This window comes from Callithrix jacchus, chromosome 5 (assembly GCF_049354715.1).
Source record: "Callithrix jacchus isolate 240 chromosome 5, calJac240_pri, whole genome shotgun sequence".
NCBI classification, from domain to species: domain Eukaryota; kingdom Metazoa; phylum Chordata; class Mammalia; order Primates; family Cebidae; genus Callithrix; species Callithrix jacchus.
This window is the reverse complement of record NC_133506.1, coordinates 76310984-76330263: the sequence shown is the minus strand read 5'-3', so window position 1 is coordinate 76330263 and position 19280 is coordinate 76310984. Positions and strand designations below refer to the sequence as shown.

General features: G+C 41.0%; 1 protein-coding gene across 1 annotated transcript in view; it reads right to left on the bottom strand.

Moving 5' to 3' along the window:
- GLP2R (glucagon like peptide 2 receptor) overlaps window positions 1–19280 on the bottom strand; it is a 55847-nt gene that overhangs the window by 17913 nt on the left and 18654 nt on the right. The window contains exons 5-10 of the mRNA XM_054255847.2: window positions 11069–11175; window positions 8484–8637; window positions 6326–6485; window positions 5205–5265; window positions 4330–4399; window positions 1311–1399 (exon numbers count right to left, since the gene is read on the bottom strand). Coding sequence (XP_054111822.2) covers window positions 1311–1399; window positions 4330–4399; window positions 5205–5265; window positions 6326–6485; window positions 8484–8637; window positions 11069–11175 — 641 coding nt within the window. The remainder of the gene's footprint in view (window positions 1–1310; window positions 1400–4329; window positions 4400–5204; window positions 5266–6325; window positions 6486–8483; window positions 8638–11068; window positions 11176–19280) is intronic.

Sequence of the window (19280 nt, the reverse complement as noted above, 5' to 3'; positions counted from 1 at the left end):
TGCAGACTAGAATTTCCACTCTTAGAGCTACTTTGTGGGTTAAAACACGCCCATCCCAGAGCTCTGCTGAATGCACATGCCACATAGAAAGTAAAGAATAGGCTGGATGTAGTGGCTCAAGCCTGTAATCCCAGCACTTTGGGAGGCTGAGGCAGGCAGATCATGAGGTCAGAAGTTCGAGATCAGCCTGGCCAACATAGTGAAACTCCACTTCTACTAAAAATACAAAAATTAGCCGGGCATGGTGGCAGGCACCTGTAATGCCAGCTACTCAGGAGGCCGAGGCAGGAGAATCAAGTGAACTCAGGAGGAGGAGGTTGCAGCAAGCCGAGATTGTGCCATTGCACTCCAGCCTGGGCAACAAGTGCAGATCCCATCTCAAAAAAAAAAAAAAAAAAAGAAAAGAAAAGAAAAAGAAAGAAAGAAAGAATAATTAGGAAAAGAGGGAGGAAACCCTTTATCTCTCATCCATTCATTCATTTGTTCTTACAGCAATACCGATCTAATAAATACCTATGATCTGACTTACTATGAATGAGGACCGCTGTCATCACAGAAAGAGGAAGGTGAGATGCAGCAATGACAAGTCACAAATAAAGGATGCCTGTGGAAGGATGTCTTTCCTTAGACCCTAAAAGTCTGTCGTCTCATTTCTCAAGGTCTCCAAAACACTCAAATAATCTCTTCTCTTTAAATCCTTTCCCAAGGAAGGCAATTGCCAAACTTCTCTTCATAAAGACTGTCCTTTTCCCACAACCACCCATTCTTGGGATTTTTTTTTTTTTTTTTTGAGAGAGGGTCTCACTCTGTCACTGAGGCTGGAGTTCAGTGGCATGATCATGGCTAACTACAGCCTCGACCTCCTGGGCTCAAGCAATCCTCTTATTTTGGCCTGGGACTACGGGCATGAAGCACGCCCAGCTAATTTTTGAACTTTTGGTAGAGACGGGGTTTCACCATGTTGACCGGCCTGTTCTTGAACTTGTGGCCTCAAGTGATCCTCCTGCCCGAGCCTCCCAAAGTCCTGGGATTACTGGTCTAAGATATCGCTCCTGGCCTCTTAGGGACATTTTAACGGTTTTCTGCTGGGGAATGTGCCATGAACCACTCACCATTTACTTTATTGTCACAGAGTTAGAAGGTCCTCTTCATTGACAGAAGCCTCATGTGATCCCATAACACCTTTCCAGAAGTGCTCTTTCTGATACTCCGGCCTTAGGAGATAAATGTCCTTCCCAAGGCATTATGCAGAACAGCCAGAGGACTTACAATAACCTTGGACCACTGGGGGCCAACCTCAAGCCACTCACCTGTATTTATAATCTCTGAAGCACATTTGATGAGCTTTGAGCTTAGAAATGAGAAGCTTGAGAATTTTCAGGAAGATGAAGAAATTGACCTTGAAAAAGAAGCAGAGTTGGGTAAGTGATGAACTTCACACAGCTGTCAATTTCAAGGTCAGGCTGGGCTCAGCCATCAGTTCCATGTAAACCAGGGGCAATTTAGCAGTTAGCTGGTCAGGTACTAAATGCTTAGCTGTGACCTCCACTGTCCCAAAGGCCATCGGAATCTCCAAAGTCCCAAAGGTCAGCTGAACTGAAAGTTTGGAAGGAGTTTTGGAAAGTGAATTAATTATTCTGCCTTAGGGAGCCCCATCATTAAATCCATCTGAGAAAGGCAGGTGGGCATTCACTTTATTATTATTACTATTACTGTTACTATTATTAACTAGCATTTATTGAATACCTGGCATGCCAGGCTTTGGGCTAAGAACAGTCCAGGCATTATTTTATCTAATTTTTACAACACCCCACTGAGGTAGCCACAGTATTTTTATCCTCATAATACAATGAGAAAACAGGCACAGAAAAGTAAGTGTAATTCCCAGGTTGCACGGCTAGTCAGTGATTGAGCCTGTAATTAAGCCCAGATTTATCAGATTATAACCCTCCCTTCACTTAAACAGAATGCTACTCTACCTCTCTTCTGTAAAGAACTCCATCTCTATTGGTGTCTAACTTGAGATCCTACTGCTGCTGTGAAATTCGTGGACAGCATATGTTCCCTACTCCCTAGAACACATTCCATGACTGTCATGAACTGGGAAAATCCAGCCCTTCATTGTTAGCCTTTAACGAAATTTTAAAATATGCCCGCAAATTCCTTGGCACTTCTCCCTTCGAAAGGCAGAGGCTAATCCCCCTTATTCCCCTCTTGAGGTGAGCTAGATTTAGTCACTTGCACTTCATGAAACGAATATGGTGTAATAGAAGAGGTGCTATGTGACTTCTGAGCTAGGTCCTCAAAAGGATGGCTGGCGGCGTCCACCCAGTGCACTCTCTCTCTCTTGGGTTTCTCACTCCAGAGGAGGCCAGCCAGCATTTTGTGAGGATACTCAAGCAGCATATGGGGAGATGCACACAGGGTAACTGAGTTCTCAGGCCAAATACCAGCACCACCCACCAGCTACCTGTGTGCTCCACCTTGGGAGCTGATCCTCCAGCCCCAGCCAAGCCTTCAGATGGCTACAGTCCTGGCTGACGTCTTGGCTGCAACCTCAGGAGAGATCACGAGCCCCCTGGAAGTGGTGAAAAGCAAGTGGTTGGGTGTGGGTCGAGCTTGGAGAATGAGAACAGGGTTTGTGAGAAGTGAGACTGGAAAGGGAGGGAGAGTCGGTTTCTGCAGAGACTTTTACAGCTGTGCTAAGCAAGGAGTTTGGGTTTTCTTCTGAAAGCAGTGAAGAGCTGGTTATAGATTTTAAGCAGGCAAGTGACCTGATCAGATTTGTACTTCTGCATTTCAGGAAGATAATTTCAGTGGCACTGTGGAGAATGGATTGGATGAGAGTAAAGCTGGAGGAGGAGAGACCAGTTGGGAAGTAGTTTCAGAGTTTCTGGGGGAGAGGCAAAAAAAAAAAAAAAGTCCTGAAATGATGGCTGGTTTTCATCCAGCTCTCTCTCTCTCTCTCTCTCTCTCTCTCTCTCTCTCTCTCTGGCTCTCGCTCTTGCTCTCCCTCTCTCTTTTATTGGATGGAAAGGCAAACTCAGCAGCAGCCCTGGTACTTCAGTGATGGAGAAGGGACCAATTTGAAATGATTAAGAAATATGAGTGAAATGATCTCTCTTATTGATTGGATGTGAAGGCATGACTGACATTTTGTGGTAGATCGCAAATGTGTGGTACTGCCATTCGTCAATAAAGGGATCGTGTGGGGAAGGAAGAACACTGGGTGGGAGGTAGAGGGCGGATGAGGACTCCGGTAGTTCTGAACACAAAAGATGTTCCAAGGCAGTTAGATATTTATGTCTGAACCTCAGCAGAGAGGTCCCAGCCAGAGCATGAAGACACTGGAGTAAGCCAGATTGTCCAGGGAGACTGCGTAGCTGGGAGAGAAAGAGGGTTAAGAGAATCATCTTGTAGTGAAGGGAAGGACGGAGAAAGTGGAGACAGCAAAGGTGATGAAGAAAGAGTAGCTAGGGAGGTGAGAACAAACCACACAGAAGGGGCATCACAGAAGCCCCCGAAAGGATGAATTTTAAGAACTTAAGCAAAATAAGACTGCATTTTGCAGCAAGGAGCTCACTAAGAGAAGCTGATCAGGGTGGGCAGAGAACAACACACAGTGTTTGGCACCTGGTGGACATGCAGAGATGATGGTGCTGTGGCTAGGCAGGAAGACTTCTGCCTCCCTCTGGGATCTTGCTAACCCAGTGTTTGCTAATTTTCTGCCCTTTCCTTCTAGCTTCTTTGCAGATCCCATTCTCATACTCTATTATCTAAAGGAATTTTTGACTCTGGGTTGGCCATCCCTTTCCATACCCAATATTCTGGGCCACAATGATTAAAGGCCCTTCCTCCCTAAGGTCTCAGAGTGGCATCTGTGTCTTGATCCTAACCTGCATCACAACTTGGGGGTAATATTGATTGTGTGTTTTCCTCCTCTAAAAGAGGTTGCCTGGGTCTCTTCCTCCCTCCTGCAGATGGCGTTAGAATATAAGCCAATCACCTGCTATCCTGAGGTCCTCCATGCCTAAAGGCATAGGTATCCTCAGGGCCTGGCACACATCTCAGCCCTTCAACACAGGACCACAGAGCTGACTGCAGGTCTCTTTACATAGAACCAGATTGAAGGAGGCTTACAACGTAACTCCAAATTGAGGTCCTGAACCAGAACAAGAAACGTCTAACTTCTTATTGAGCAGAAAATGCTCACAGTTCATTTTCTCTCTCTCAAGGCATCAAGGAATCTGGAGGAGAGGAGTGGGGTGGGGGGTGTTCCTTACTGCTTCTGGACTCAGAGACAAAAAGGGTAAGTGGGATGGTCCTTACTGTTACACAGAGTAAAATGGGTCCTCGGATGATCCACCAGATTTTCTTATTCCCATTTGTTGTCCAGCACCTAAGGTCAGAGAAGACAGTAGAAGACTTAAAAACAAGAGGAGGTTGAAAGTCAAAGTCTCATGCCCTCTGGAAGAAGGACGCTTGCACTCAAGCCTTAATTTCCACCAATCATTCCTCTGAAGGGAGGGAGAGGCAGAGGAGAGAACAAAAATCCCTTCCTGTTAGTACTGGTACTGTTTACTTTCCTTACCATTAAATTGCTCCTCAGTGTTAGGAATCTAGTGTGTATATCTTTCCAAAATTTTCCTCCATGTTCATACAAGTACAAATTCCTAATTACATAGTTTTTTGTGCTATTTGGAGAAAAACGGGATCACACGATATACATTTTGGCTTAGGCTTAAAATATGCCTTGGAGAATCGATGCCTAAAAGCTCCCATAATAACTAACTTGTTTTTCTTAAAGTAGTCTCATAATATTCTGCAATATAGGTATGTCATAATTTTTTTAATGATTCCCATATTGATGAGCATTCAGGGTTTTTTTGTTTGTTTGGTTTTGTTAATTTTTTTCTCACTATGAACAATGCTGCAATATCCATTCCTGTATTTTTGTCCTTACATACCCAGGGCTGCAGTTAACTATATAGCATCTTTGAGCTAATTTGCATGTGTAACTAAATTAATAAACTAATTGCTATGAGATCTTTGATTATTTTATCTCCTATTCCTAAGTATATTCTAGATGGCCAAAATGAGAAGGGATGGATATTTTTTGTTGGTAAAATGATGTGATTATTTATATTTAGGCGTGTCTGGGAATTACTGGCTCATGAAAGAGTAAAACCTGGTGAATTACCTACCCTGTGTTCTCCAGGTGTGCACGGGCGAAACCCCAGGGTACAACGAACAGCACAGGGAAGGCTAGGGAGAAAACACAGGGAAATGTAGTTAGGAGTTGGTTGGCCAAACTGGCTTGTCTCCCACCACAGCTGATGGGACTAACCACAGGTGGTTAAAACATAAAAACCTAAACATCATGGAGTTGTAGACTGTGAGAGCTGGAGAGACCCAGGATGCACAGGGCCCAACCATTGTTTTACCGTCCAGGAAACCAGGACCCAGAGAGGGAAAGCAACTCGATACTTGTCACGAAGCAGCTGAGAATAAATCCAAGGATATTAACCCAAATCTCCTGAATTACTGGCCCCAGGTTATTTCCTCTGAATCCTGCGGCACCAAATTCTTGAAAGGATTTGTGGAGGTATCAGGTCCAAATCTAGATACTCTTGGTCATATTTTTTTAATCAGAAAACCTCTTCTTGAAGACCTGATATTATGGACAAAATATAGGTATCCTCCTAAAAGTTATATGTTGAAGCCCTACCCCTAATGTGATGGCATTTGGAGACAGGGTATTTGGTGGTAATTACTGGTAATTACTTAGGTTTAGCTGAGGTCACGAGGGTGGGGTCCTCATGACAGTGTTAGTGCCCTTATAAAAACAGACCAGAGAGCTTGCTTTCTCTCTCTCCTCACCATGTGAGAATACAGGAAGAAGGCAGCTGGCTATAAACCAGGAAGAGAGCCCTCACCAGAACCCAACCATGCTGAACTTCCCAGCCTCCAGAACCATAAGAAATCAATGTCTGTTGTTTAAACCACATGAGTATTTTGTTTTGACATTCCAAGCAGATTAATACAGTTGGAGACAGGGTAGGAGGAATAGCATCAGATTCCACCAAATTTCTCAGTTTTCAAATGTGTCCATTGGGCCTATAGCACCTGTGAATATACGCATATTTGTGCACGTGTGCACATACACACACATACACACACCCCTCTTCAAAACTTCCTGTCCTTGAGGACTGATATGTCCCAGAAGCAACCTCCAGCTAGCTTTCTAAGTCCAACTAAAGTCTCTATCAGGCTCCCATATTTTGATGGATCCCCAGAAGAGGAGACCAGAGGTCAGGTCACTCACCCCAACCCAACAGCAGGTATCTGGGCCACAGCCGTCTTTCGGGAAGCACTGTGGGCTCCAGCAACGTGTGGAGGTAGAGGCCTTCGACCAGCAACCATAAGTAATTGGCACCCACAAAGTAGTGCAAGAGAACCTGGACTGAGCGGCAGGAGGTGGACATCTGCAGAGGACAAAACGCCTGAAGGTGAGTCCAGGCTCCCCTGCATCTGACACTGAGTCTGGGGTAGAAGGCCTTCCAGGGACAACCCCTCCCTCCTTACTCTCGTCTCTCCCAGACCCTTGCTGACCGTCTCAGGGAGGTTGGCAATAATACCAGAATGTGAAAGAAGGAGGGCTTCATGTATGTTTTCAAAGCCAGCTTCTTCCTTACATTATAGATATTTTTAGATAAACAAAAATGTAGAAAATTCACCATCAGTAACTACCCTAACGGAAACACTGAAGAGTATATTCTCTAACCTCGGTTCCATTAAGCTAAAATCAATAATTTTAAAATGTTCATATAATTGGAAATTTAAAAATAGACTTCTAAGCAATCCATTGAACAAAGAAAAAAAATAAAACAGAAATTAGAAAGTATTTCTTAACTGAATGTAAGGAAAATACTGCATGAACTTACAGTATATGGCTAATACCAAACCTAGAATAAAACTTATAGCCTTAAGTGCATTTTTTAAAGAGATAAAGGCTGAGTATCAAGTATTTTAAAGATCATGTAAAAAAAAGTTAGAAAAAGAATAGCTAACTAAGCCCAAAGAAAGTACATGGGAGGAAATAATAAAAGCAGAAGTTAATGAAATAGAGAACATGCAATAAAGAGAACTCAACAATGCCAAAAGTTTATTCTTTGAAAAGTCGAATATAGTTGAGAAAGTTTTTGCCAAGATGATCAAAGGGTTGAAAAACAGAGCAAAGATACAAATAATCAATATCAGGAATGAAAATGAGAACACTCTTACAGATCCAATGGACTTGAAAAAGATCTGAAGAGAATATCACAAACAACATTAGCCAATAAATTTGAAGAGTTCAATGAAATAGACAAATTCCTGGAAAAACCCATTTACTTCAGCTGACAGAAGAAATAGAATCTGGATATAAGCTTCATAACTAATCCATAGTTTAAAACTTTCCAATAAAGTAACTCTGGGACCAAAATGCTTCATTAGCACAATCTATCAAATATTTAAGGAAGAAATAATAGTCATCTTTAATAAATTCTTCCAGAGAATAGTGAAAGAGGAAACAAGTTCTAACTTGTTTTAAGAGGTTAGCACCAACTTGATCCCCAAACTGACAAAGGCATTACAGGTTCCTCATGAATCTCAACAAGAAAACACTAAACAAAACACAGTACTAGCCACCCAAGGACAGCAACTTAGGAGAAAGAAAATAATATATCAAAACCTAGTTGGATTTATTCCAGGAACGCAAGGTTAGTTTAATAGGTTACTGCATCATTTAGCAGGGTAAAAGAAAAATCATCTCAATAGATGTAGATTTCAATGTGGAAAAACTTTGCTGCTTTAAGGAAATAGTACAACTGTCCCTCAGTATCCTCGGGAGATTGTTTCTGGGACCCGCTGTGGATACCAAAATCCTTATATAAAATGGCATAGTATTTGCCTGTAACCTACGCATATCCTCTCACATACTTTAAAGCATCACTAGGTTGCTCATAATACTTAAAACTGTATAAATGCTGTGAGAACAGCTGTTATACTGTATTGTTTAGAGAAGAATGACAAGGAAAGAGTCTGTGTATGTTCAGTTCAGACACAATCATCCTTTTTGTTCTCAAATATCTTCTATCCCAGTTGGTTAAATTCATGAATGCAGAATTCATGGATACAGAGGGCCAGCTATAATTGTAAAAAAAAAAAAAAATGTTGATCTGGTCCAATTCTTTTGGTTGTACATGAAGAAATTTTCGCCCAAGGACATACAGCAGCCACGGTGAACCCTTCTGCTTTTGGTCTCCTTCACCTGGCCTGCTCTTGGCAGCCGGTGGTTTTGTTACATCATGTACTAGCCAGAAAGTCTTGGAAACCCTTTTATCTCCTCCTCCCCCTCCCCAGTCCCACCTGCCTGCCTTCTGATTCCCAGTACTGACCCATCAGGTGGAGAGTTCAATTTAAACAGTGGGGAAGGGGGTTACCTCTGATAGGTAGGACATCCACCCATTCTCATTGTCAGGCCTCTTGGAGTAAGAGTTGTAGAAGACGACGTCCTTCACCAGTACAGCCAGGGTTCTCAGGATGAAAGAAGCAAACAAGTTCATGTGGATGTAGTTGCGTGTGCAGTGGAGTTTTCTGTGCGGGGAGAAAATCGAATGCCTTCCCTCAGAAGAGAACAGCTCTGACCAGCAAGCCTATGCCTTTTATGCCTGTGTATCTATCACTAAAGACAGAGGGTCATGGTATAGGCTGTAGAACAGGACTGCTGGATTATGTGACCTGATTTCTCTGTGCCTCATTTTCCTCATTTGTAAAATGGGAATAATAATAGTTATCACCTACAAAACACCTTCAACATGCCAGCCATGTTCCAAATCATTTACATACACTGCTATTTTGGGTATTCTTACTCCTTACCACCACTGGTGGACTATGCATCATTATTACCCTGATTTTATAAATGAAATAATTAAAGCAGAATGATTAAGTCATCTTTCCAAAGTCCCAGAGCAGTAAGGCGTAGAGCTGAGATTCAGACACAGAAATTCTCAGGACAAAGTATAGGTTTCTCAGGCTCTTCTGCCTCTGAGAACAAGAGCACTTACCTCCAGGGGTTGTGAGATGATTAAATCAGTTAATCTGTGCACAGAAATAAGTGTCCAGAAAAATGCCAGCTCTCATCACCTCTTCCTTATGCACCTGGAGTCTCCTGCAGGCTCTTTGTGTGTGATGTGACATTGTGCATCCTCGATGTCTCCAGCAAAAAGACCTCTTTCCACCACTGTGCTCTCTGGGCAGCATGTATCCTGTTCCATTTTGCTTTAGAGCTATTATTACATTTTCAAGTTCCAAAAAGGACTTGAGGCAGGTTCCTGTGTCTTGTGATTTACACATTCGTCTCTCTAACTAGATTGGGGGCTATTTGAGGGCAGCAACTGGGCCTCACTTTTCCCCAAGCCTTAGGCAAAACTGACACTTGATTGTCCCAGGCTTAGCTGAAGTGACTTCCTACAGGACTGGGCAGTTATTTTCTTCTGTCTTGGTCCTGGGACTTTGGAACAGGGCATGGAGGAAGGAGGTCACAGAAAATCAGTGGATGCAAGTTGTAGAGGTCTCCTGTAACTCAAGCATTGTTCTTCCGATATTGGGTAGATGGTCATGACTCCTCTACCCTAGAATCTTCAGAACATCTCAGGATTGAGGAATCACATGAGGCCCAACCCAGGGCTAGCAGAGCCCAGGTGGGCAGGAGCTCTGGAGCTGACACTCAGGTCTCCTACACCTATGTCAGATGCTCATTCTGCCATGTGATATCCACTTGTGCTCCTGAGACAGCTTTGGAGAGCTTTCTAGTGGGTCCATAAATGTTTCACTTGGGTAATTTCTACAAACATGATTAGTAAAAGGCACTCAGGCTTTGGAATGCTGAAAAACAGTTTAGGGAGTGAAAGTGCTCAGATCCTGGACTGCCTGGTTGTGATCCTGGCTGCATCACCCACCAGCTGGTGATCTTGGGCAAGTTACTTCCCCTCTCCATATTTCAACTAACTCACTTATCAAGTGGGGGTAATAATAATGCTAACCTCCTAGGACTAGAATTAATCCTAATTTGAATTAGGATAACATTTAAAAGGCTTAATGCATGCAACACTCTTAGGAGTAAGCACTTAAATTTGATAGCTAATTGGAGTCTGAGGACCCTTGATTAAAATCCCAGCTCTTCCACCAACTTGTTTACCTTGGGGAAGATTCTTAATCTCTGTAAAAAGAATGCCTCTGATTGAGGTGTGGTGGGAATGGGCTGTGGCGGCAATGGGTGTGATCAGGGATTTACACCGAGGCCAGACCGACAACAGGTGTCTAATCCAAAGGAGGTAGTGCTGTCAGGAGTCTTGGGCTCAAGTTCCAGCTGTGCAGCCAACTGGCTTTATGATCAGAGGCGACTCAATGCCTCTGACTGGGTCATTGCCATCCCTTCCTTCCCCTTCATCTGCAAAATGGGATGGATGGACCTCAGCCTCTCTCAGGTCATTTCCAGCTTTGATGATTCAGGACACATCCAGGCCAGTCTTCCACTGCCTTCCAGAGGTAGCCAATGAGCAAATTACACAATACCATAGTCCCCCATTATCCACAATCTTGCTTTCCACGGTTTAGTTACCTGTGGTCGATCATGGTCAGCTGCAGCTCAAAAATATTAAATGAAAAACTTCCAGAAATAAATAATTAAATAAATAGTTTGTGAATTTTAAATGATGTGCTATTCTGAGTAGCAATGAAATCTAACACTGACCAGCTCCATCCATTGACCATCACGAAAAGAATGCTGAACATAGTATGATAAAGTATTTTGAGAGGAAGAGAGGCCACATTCACATAACTCTTATTGTAGTACAGTGTTATAACTGTTCTATTTTATTATTGGTTGTTGTTGTGAATCTCTCACTGTGCCTAATTTATTAAACTTTTTCATAGGTATGCATGTCTAGGAAAAATCAAGGGGATAGAACGAAACATAGGGTTGGTTCAATCTTCCTGAACATATGTCTGCAGAAGTTCTACTCACCGAAGAAACAAGAGGAGGGTGAGAGCCAGGAAGAGGGAGATGAGAGAGAAGGAGTATCCCACGGTGTACATCAGCTGCAAGGTTGACAGCAAGGCATAATGATCCACCTGAACACAGAGGAAGAGCAGATATGACCACCAAGCCATGGAGCTATGGCTACAACCCCCAGCTCCATGCCCAGGGCCACCAAGGGTCTAGGCATGGACTCCCAACATGTTTTTAAACTTTTCCTTCATGATCCTTGTTGACACCCTAATAGGGCAGTTTAGACTGCTGTCTGGTACATCTCAGAGGCCAAGGGAACTTAACAAGTGAAGAACCCACAGTGGGTCTCACCCCTTTACTGGGCCCATAGCCCAGCACTGATACACCAAGAACCACAACAGCATAAAGGAATTGTGTTGAGAATGAGACCTTGGGAATGAGGACAGGCTCTTTGCCCTTGGGAGCACTGTCCCTAGAGTCTATGGATCTTTCCTCCTGGAGGACAGGACCAGATTTCTGCCTGAATGTTTCCTTTCCAAAGTAAGTCTTCATAGATGACCTCTTGGAATAAGACTCAATGAAACATCGCAATATTTTCTCTGAGTCCCAGGTAGCCTGATTGTGAACTGAGAACAATTTACTGGAAATTCTGTGTAATTAAATGTGCTTTTTGTTCTTTGTTCATGAGAGATTTTGGTCTGTAGGTTTATTTTCTTGGAATGTGTTTGCCTGGTCTTGGCATCTGTTTAACAATGGCCACATAGCTGAGTTGGGAAGTATTTCCTGCTTTTCAATTTTCTAGAGTTTGTGCAGAATTTGTGTTATTTTATCTTTATGTATTTGGTAGAATTCATCATTGGAGTTAAATAGGTCCAAAGTTTTCTCTGTAAGAAGGCTTTAACTACAAGGCAATTTTAATAATAGATATAGGGCTATTCTGGTTATCTATTCCTTCTTTAGTGAGCTTTCTGTAGTTTTTTTTTTGTTTGTTTAAAAAAATTTTCCATTGGCTCCAACATGTAGAAATTATTGGCAGAAAGGCATTCATAAAAATCTCTTATTATTCTTTTAATGTCTATAAAGTATCACTAGTGAGTCCCATCTCAATTCATGACCTCTCTCTCACTTTCTCTCATCTTTAATTCTTTCCCTTTTTAAAGTTCATCTTTCTAGAGGTTTACCAAATTTATTGATCTTCTTAAATAACCAAGTTTGGCTGATGTGATGCCATCCTGCACAGCTGTTCCCTGGAGCAGGGGTTATTTATCTCTGTCCACCTTCTTTCCCACCTAAGTACGTGCCACCACCCCCTGGAGGACTCAGTGGACATGGACACGAGCCCCCTGAGGCCCCACAACTATCTCCTCAGTTGTGAATTAAAGGCTGACAAAGATGATCCTTTTAAAGTGGATAATGATGAAAAGGAACATGACTTGTGTTTAAGAATGGTCAGATTAGGGGCTAATGCAAAAGATGACTGCACATTGTTGAAGTGGAGACAATGAATTACAAAGGCAGTTCAATTAAAGTAACACTGCCAACTTTGAAAATGCCTGTACAGCCAGTGGTTTCCCTTGGGGTCTTTGAAATAACACCATCCATGGTCTTACAGTTGAAGTGTGGTTCAGGGCCAATGCATATTAGTGGGCAGCACTTAGTAGCTGTGGAGGAAGATGCAGAGTCAGAAGATGAAAAGGAGGAGAATGTGAAACTCTTAACTATGTCTGGAAAGCAATCAGCACCTAGGGGTGGTAGCAAGGTTCCACAGAAAAAAATTAAAACTTGCTGCTGATGAAGATGAAGATGATGATGTTGAAGAAGACGATGATGATTTTGATGATGAGAAAACTGAAGAAAAAGTACCAGTGAAGAAATCTATGAGACACTCCAGCCAACAATGCACAAAAATCAAACCAGAATGGAAAAGACTCAAAACCAGCAACACCTAGATGAAATAACCAAATTTGGGTTTCATTTATTTTCCTATTATCTTTGTTTTCCATTTAATTAAATTATATTCTTACCTTTCTAATTATTTTCTTGTTACTTTGAGTTTAATTTGCTGGGGTTTTTCTCCTAGTTTCTTAAGGTGGAAGTTAGGCCACTGACTTGATATTTTTCCAATTTTCTAATATAAGAATGCTATAGACTGGATAAAGAAAATGTGGCACATATACACCAAGGAATACTATGCAGCCATAAAAAGGAACGAGTTCATGTCCTTTTCAGGGACATAGATGAAGCTGGAAGCCATCATTCTCAGCAAACTAACAGGAACAGAAAACCAAACACCACACGTTCTCACTCATTAGTGGGAGTTGAACACATGGACACAGGAAGGGGAACATCACAGACCAGGGTCTCTTGGAGGGTGGGAGGCAAGGAGAGGGAGAGTATTAGGACAAATACCTAATGCATGTGGGGCTTAAAACCTAGGTGACAGGTTGATAGGTACAGCAGACCACCACGACACATTATACCTATGTAACAAACCCGCACATTCAGCACATGTATCCCAGAACTTAAAGTTAAAAAAAAAAAAAGAATGCTATACATTTCTTTCCACGACTGCCTTGGTTGCATCAGAAAATTATTGATATATTGTTGCTTCATTTTTATTTAGTAAAATCTCTTTGCCAATTTCTCTTATACTTTGTTACTTGACTTATAGGTCATTTAGAAGCATGCTGTTATGTTTTAAACATTCGGGGATTTTTCTGTGCATCTTACTGTTATTGATTTCTAAAAATATTTACCTTCATATTTACTATTTCTAGTGTTCTTCATTCCTTTATGTAGATTACAATGTCCATGTGGTATGTTTTTTTCTTTTTCTGTTAACATCTTTTTGCTATGGTGGTCTGGAGGCAGAACTCTCAGTGTAGCTTTTGAGTTCTCCAGATCAATCCCAACCACATTTCTCAGTAGAATTATTCTCTATGGACCTCATCAAGATCACTATAATCTTGTCTGTCTCCAACTGCACTTGTTTGCCTCTCCTTGAAACTAAATATTTCCTTCTGAGACCAGCATAAAGCTATCCCTTGTAAGAAATCCTCCTCAGATGCCTCTCTGCTTATTGTCAACTCTTACTGTCAAAGTGCTTGTGGTCTGTTTCACAAATAGGGGCATCAATTGTGTGATTCATTAATGCTTTGCTTACATTCATCTTGTCTTTCCAGATAGACTATGAAACACCTTGAAAGTAGAGAAGTGTTTTTTGCTTCTGCATACAGAGTGGTGTAGTTTCTTTCAGTTGATTATTTCTGTGGCATATCAAGACATTACTGGGTCATTTAGCATGATTTATTTTATTGGAGATACAAGGCTAACACATTTAATTAAATAATTATTTGTTTCTAAATTATGATTTTTAAAATATATGTGTATGCTTTATGCTTTCTAGAAACAAATTAGGGGAAATGCTTGGATTTTTTTTTTTTTTTTGTCTGTGTCTTATTTTGGGTTTCCAAGAAGCAGATCCTGAGACAAAAATTGAAATGCAGGCAGGTTGCATAGAAAGTGAAAAAAATCAGCCTGATGCGGTGGCTCATGCTTGTAATCCCAGCACTTTGGGAGGCCGAGATGGACGGATCACCTGAGGTCAGGAATTCGAGACCAGCCTGGCCAACATGGCAAACTCCATCTCTACTAAAAATAGAAAAATTAGCTGGGCATGGTGGTGGGCACCTGTAGTCCCAGCTACTCTGGAGGTTGCGGCAGGAGAGGCAGAGGTTGCAGTGAGCCAAGATTGCACCATTGTACTCCAGCCTGGGTGACAGAGTGAGACTCCATCTCAAAAACAAAAACAAAACAAAACAAAAAAAGTGAAAAAATAATCAGTAGGGGAAGGGAGAAGGTAGAGCAAATAAAGGGTGCATTATCAAGGCAGCTACCATGGTAGAAATTTGGAGCTTTATCCCTCGGGGGAAACTCTGGAAGCCTTAGTGTCAATTACCCCCAAGACCGAGGGAGTTGGTATAGAAATATACCAAATCTTGCCAGTCATCGACTGAAAGTTACTTCCAAGGCACATTAATTCTGTGGCGCTTATGGCCTGCATATCAACAAAGTGCGTTTCAGGAACCAGAGAACCAGCAGAGAAATGCATGAACTTGTGGTAAGAAGTTAAGCAGCTCTGTACTGAATTGATCAGGGCAGGGGAATATGGGCAGGGCACCCAGAACCCCTGCTACAGTTGGTTTAATTGTGCTTCTTTAGAGGATTTTCTTCAACCGTCCTCTACATTAAGGTTTCTAACAAAACCTGGCTATTTTCCTAGAGGTTCCAAAATATCCGGTCTCCAGCTCACTCTTAGTACCAGCAGGTGACTCTTAAGTCACTTAAATACCTTTATGAAAAGCTTCCTAACCCATATGTGATACCCACCCAATGAGGAAACAGGTACTCTCATACAGAGCTGAAGGGAGGACAAATGCGTAACCCCTATGGCAATAGCTAACAAAATTATATATGCATCTGCCTTTAATCCAGTGATCCCATTTCTAGGAATCTTCCGAAAGATATACTGCCACAAATATGAGCCAACATAGAAACATAGACATATGAAGTGATTCACCGCGGTATTGCTAGGAATAAATGATTGGAAATAATCCGGATGGCCATAGGACAGTGGCTGAACAAACTATTGTGGACATACTAAGTGAAATACTATGCAACTGCAAAAGAGAAAGAAAAATATTTCTAGGGCAGAAAGGCTATAAAAATTTGGGAAAACAATTGGAAAAAATTTTTTAATTTAAAAAAATTTTAATATGGATGAAACAGATGATGTGATAAAAATCACTGTTAATTTTACTTGGTTGAAATAATGGTAATGTAATTGGGTAGAAGAAAGTCCTTAATCTTAGGAGGTATCTGATGAATTTAGGCATGAAATCTCATGACGTCTGCAAATTAGTTTTAAATATTTCAGAAGGAGAGAAACAGACAGAAAGTAAATGTGGCAAAATGTTGTTACATTTTGAATCTAAATAGTGGGTATATGAGTATCTGCTATAGCATTCTTTTAATTTTTTTATATGTTTGAATATTTCAAAATAAAGTGTTGGAGAAATTATATATAATCAATGGATATATTACAAATTATATTGAAAAATAAAATGTATTATTAAAATTATACACCATATATTAAAATTACATAAAGATATATCAATTGTTATGTATATATTAATTAAATTATATATTTAAGGATAGAAAGCACTTTTTAAAGGACAAAGTAAGTGAAAATAACAATTTTCATTCCATGAAACACAATTCCATACTAAGTCATCTAAACACACCTGTTAATGCTTATGCGTACACACACACACACAAACACACACACATACAGTCTCCTTTAAAAGTGCCACTGAACTTGCATAAGGACCCCCAGCATCTCATCAGTTGGAAGAACATAACATGTTTTGTTTGCCAAAACTCCGAAGGGCAAAGATTTACTAACATTGGCCTTTTTTGGGCAAAATTTCAACCCTCTATTAGAAACACAGGTAAACATGGCCAGAAGTTGTTTTTTTGCTAAGTATTTGAATTCTTGGAAATACGGCCATTTGCAGAGGGAGGCGGCAATGCCCTTGTCCTCACTTTCCCAAAGAGAGAAGGCTTTACTTCCTGTCTTGGAAAGTGCAGTTTTCAAATCTTGTTTAGTGCTCCCCATTGGCCGACTTGGGGATGGTGCCACTGTGTCTGCGCGCTCGTGGTTCTCAACCTTGACTGCATATTAGAATCATCTGGGGAACCTTAGAACTAGTATTGATGGCTAGGCCCCACCGCACACCAATGGACTCAGAATGTGTGAAGCCATTTGTGTAGTATTTATTAAGTGCCTACTGTATGCAAAGGCCACTGTGCACCCAGTCCTAGGTCAGAGGTTTGGGGGTGATATTCAAATATGACTGACGTTGTCATTGTTCTTAAACAGTTTACAGCTCAGGAGAAAAAAATAAATACACAATTTGCCTAATTCCAGGCATGCAATTAGCATGACCTTGGTGTGAAAAAAGTCAGACAAACTCTTGAGATAAACTGGATCTAATCCCACTACAGGTGTCCTTCCAATCCCTTTAAGAAGTATGACATCTCACACAGTAAAACTGGATCAGGACCACAGAATTCTGTTAACTCGACTAGGAAAGTTTAAAAGAGGCTAAAAATAATTCCCTGAGGATGTGGAGGATCCAGGTGAAGGTTGTTCATGCCAGATGAAAGATTAGACATGGGATCTTGCTGTGTTGCCCAGGCTGGTCTCAAACTCCTGGCCTCAAGCAGCCCTCCTGCCTTGGCCTCCCAAAGCCCTGGGATTAAAGTTATGAGCCACTGCACCTTGATGGAAGATTAGGATAGACTTAAGGGAGCAAAAAACATGCCAATGCCAACACCCACGAGGCGCTGAAGGAACAGGGCCCCAGCCAGGTGGCTCCCATTAGACCAAATAGCCAGATTATGAAATGTGTTGAACCTGAATGTGATCAGCCTCCTCTAATGAACATGAACTTGGGGCTCAACTTCTTGGCAAAAGTGAAAAAACACAATCACCCTGGTAGACCCATTGGTGTGGTCATCCTGGCTTATGAGAACCGGTGCGCAAATTTTCAGGGAACCAGTTGTAAAACACTTTTAACATTCTTAAAAATTAAACGATTTAAATTTACAGTGAATAAATTATATTCAGAATAAAAGTAATAAATGCTCAGAATTCATCTCTTCCCAATTATGTTTCTACATGTCTGTGTTCAGAGGTACTAGGGTTATTTTGGCTGTTAAAGCTGCGTAAGGGGAAACATTTCTAATGCTGTGCTACTGTGCGTACTCTGCAGTCACACCAGTAGCTTGAAATTGGCCATGGCGGGGAATTGATGCCACAGAAATTGGCAAATGTTAACAAATCACAGCCTTTCTTTCCTCAGGAGGGGAAGCAGGGAGCCTGTTGTTCACATTCACCAACACACCTACACCACTGGTATTAAAAATCTGAAAAACAAATCCTGGTCTATAGGCAACCAGGTCTCCTGAGATGGAAACTTCTACTTTCTTGGGCCAGTTTATCTCCTTAGTGTGAGAGTTTTTGTTTTGTGTCTTAATCTTGGCGAGGTTTGATCACACCATGACATTTATTGATGTTTTGTTTTAAATTCAGTTATAGAATTTTTTTCTTATTTTTCCTCAATATTTATTATGAAAAGTTTCAAACATACAGCAAAGTTAAATAAACTTCATAGAAAACATCTGTATATTCACCACCTAGATTCTAATATTAAACTATTCTTTCTTTCTTTCTTTCTTTTTTTTGAGACAGCATCTTGCTCTGTCACCCACACTGGAGTGTAGTGGCACAATCACAGCTCACCTCAGTCTCGACTTCCTGGGGCTTAAGCGATCCTCCCACCTCGGCCTCCCAAGTAGCTGAGACTACAGGTGCACGCCACTATACCCAGTGAATTTTTATATTTTATTTTAAAGATGAATTTTTGCCATGTTTCCCGGGCTGGTTGGTCTCAAAATCCTGGGCTCCAGCAATCCTCCCACTTCGGCTTCCCAAAGTGCTGGGATTACAGGTGTGAGCCACTGTGCACAGCCTCTAACTAATTAAACTGTACATTGTATTATCACATATCTACCCTTCTGTCTATCCCTCATGTAGAGGTTTTTTAAATTACTTGCACAATCTGCATGTAATTGATATTATTTAGAGAATATGACATATTAGAAGATCTAAGAGGTTAGTATTAAGATTCCAATATGAACTACATCAAAGAGTATTTGATTTTCAACTTTGACACCTTGATGAAAACAATATGACATATTTAGGGAAATTTAAGACTCACCATATAATCTTGATGTATTCAACGAACTAGAATTATTTAAAAATAAGAAAGATTTTCTTGTTATAACAATTACTTAAGATAGTTTACATTTCTAAAGTATATCAAATGTAATAATGCAGCTTAAAATGTAAAATAATATTTAAATAGTTTGTGTCAACAAAAATTAATCAGACATCTATGAAAGTAGATTAACTTACTAGATGTATAAATAGAATAATAAACTATAGAAAATAGAGTTGACCTTAATAACTTAACAAAAAGCTAGATTTTTTACTTTTGAAAGTCAAATGAAATATTACACACACACACACACACACACAAACTCAACCAAGTAGCCAGTGCAGAAAAGCTACCATCACAGACACCAAAAATCTCACAATGAC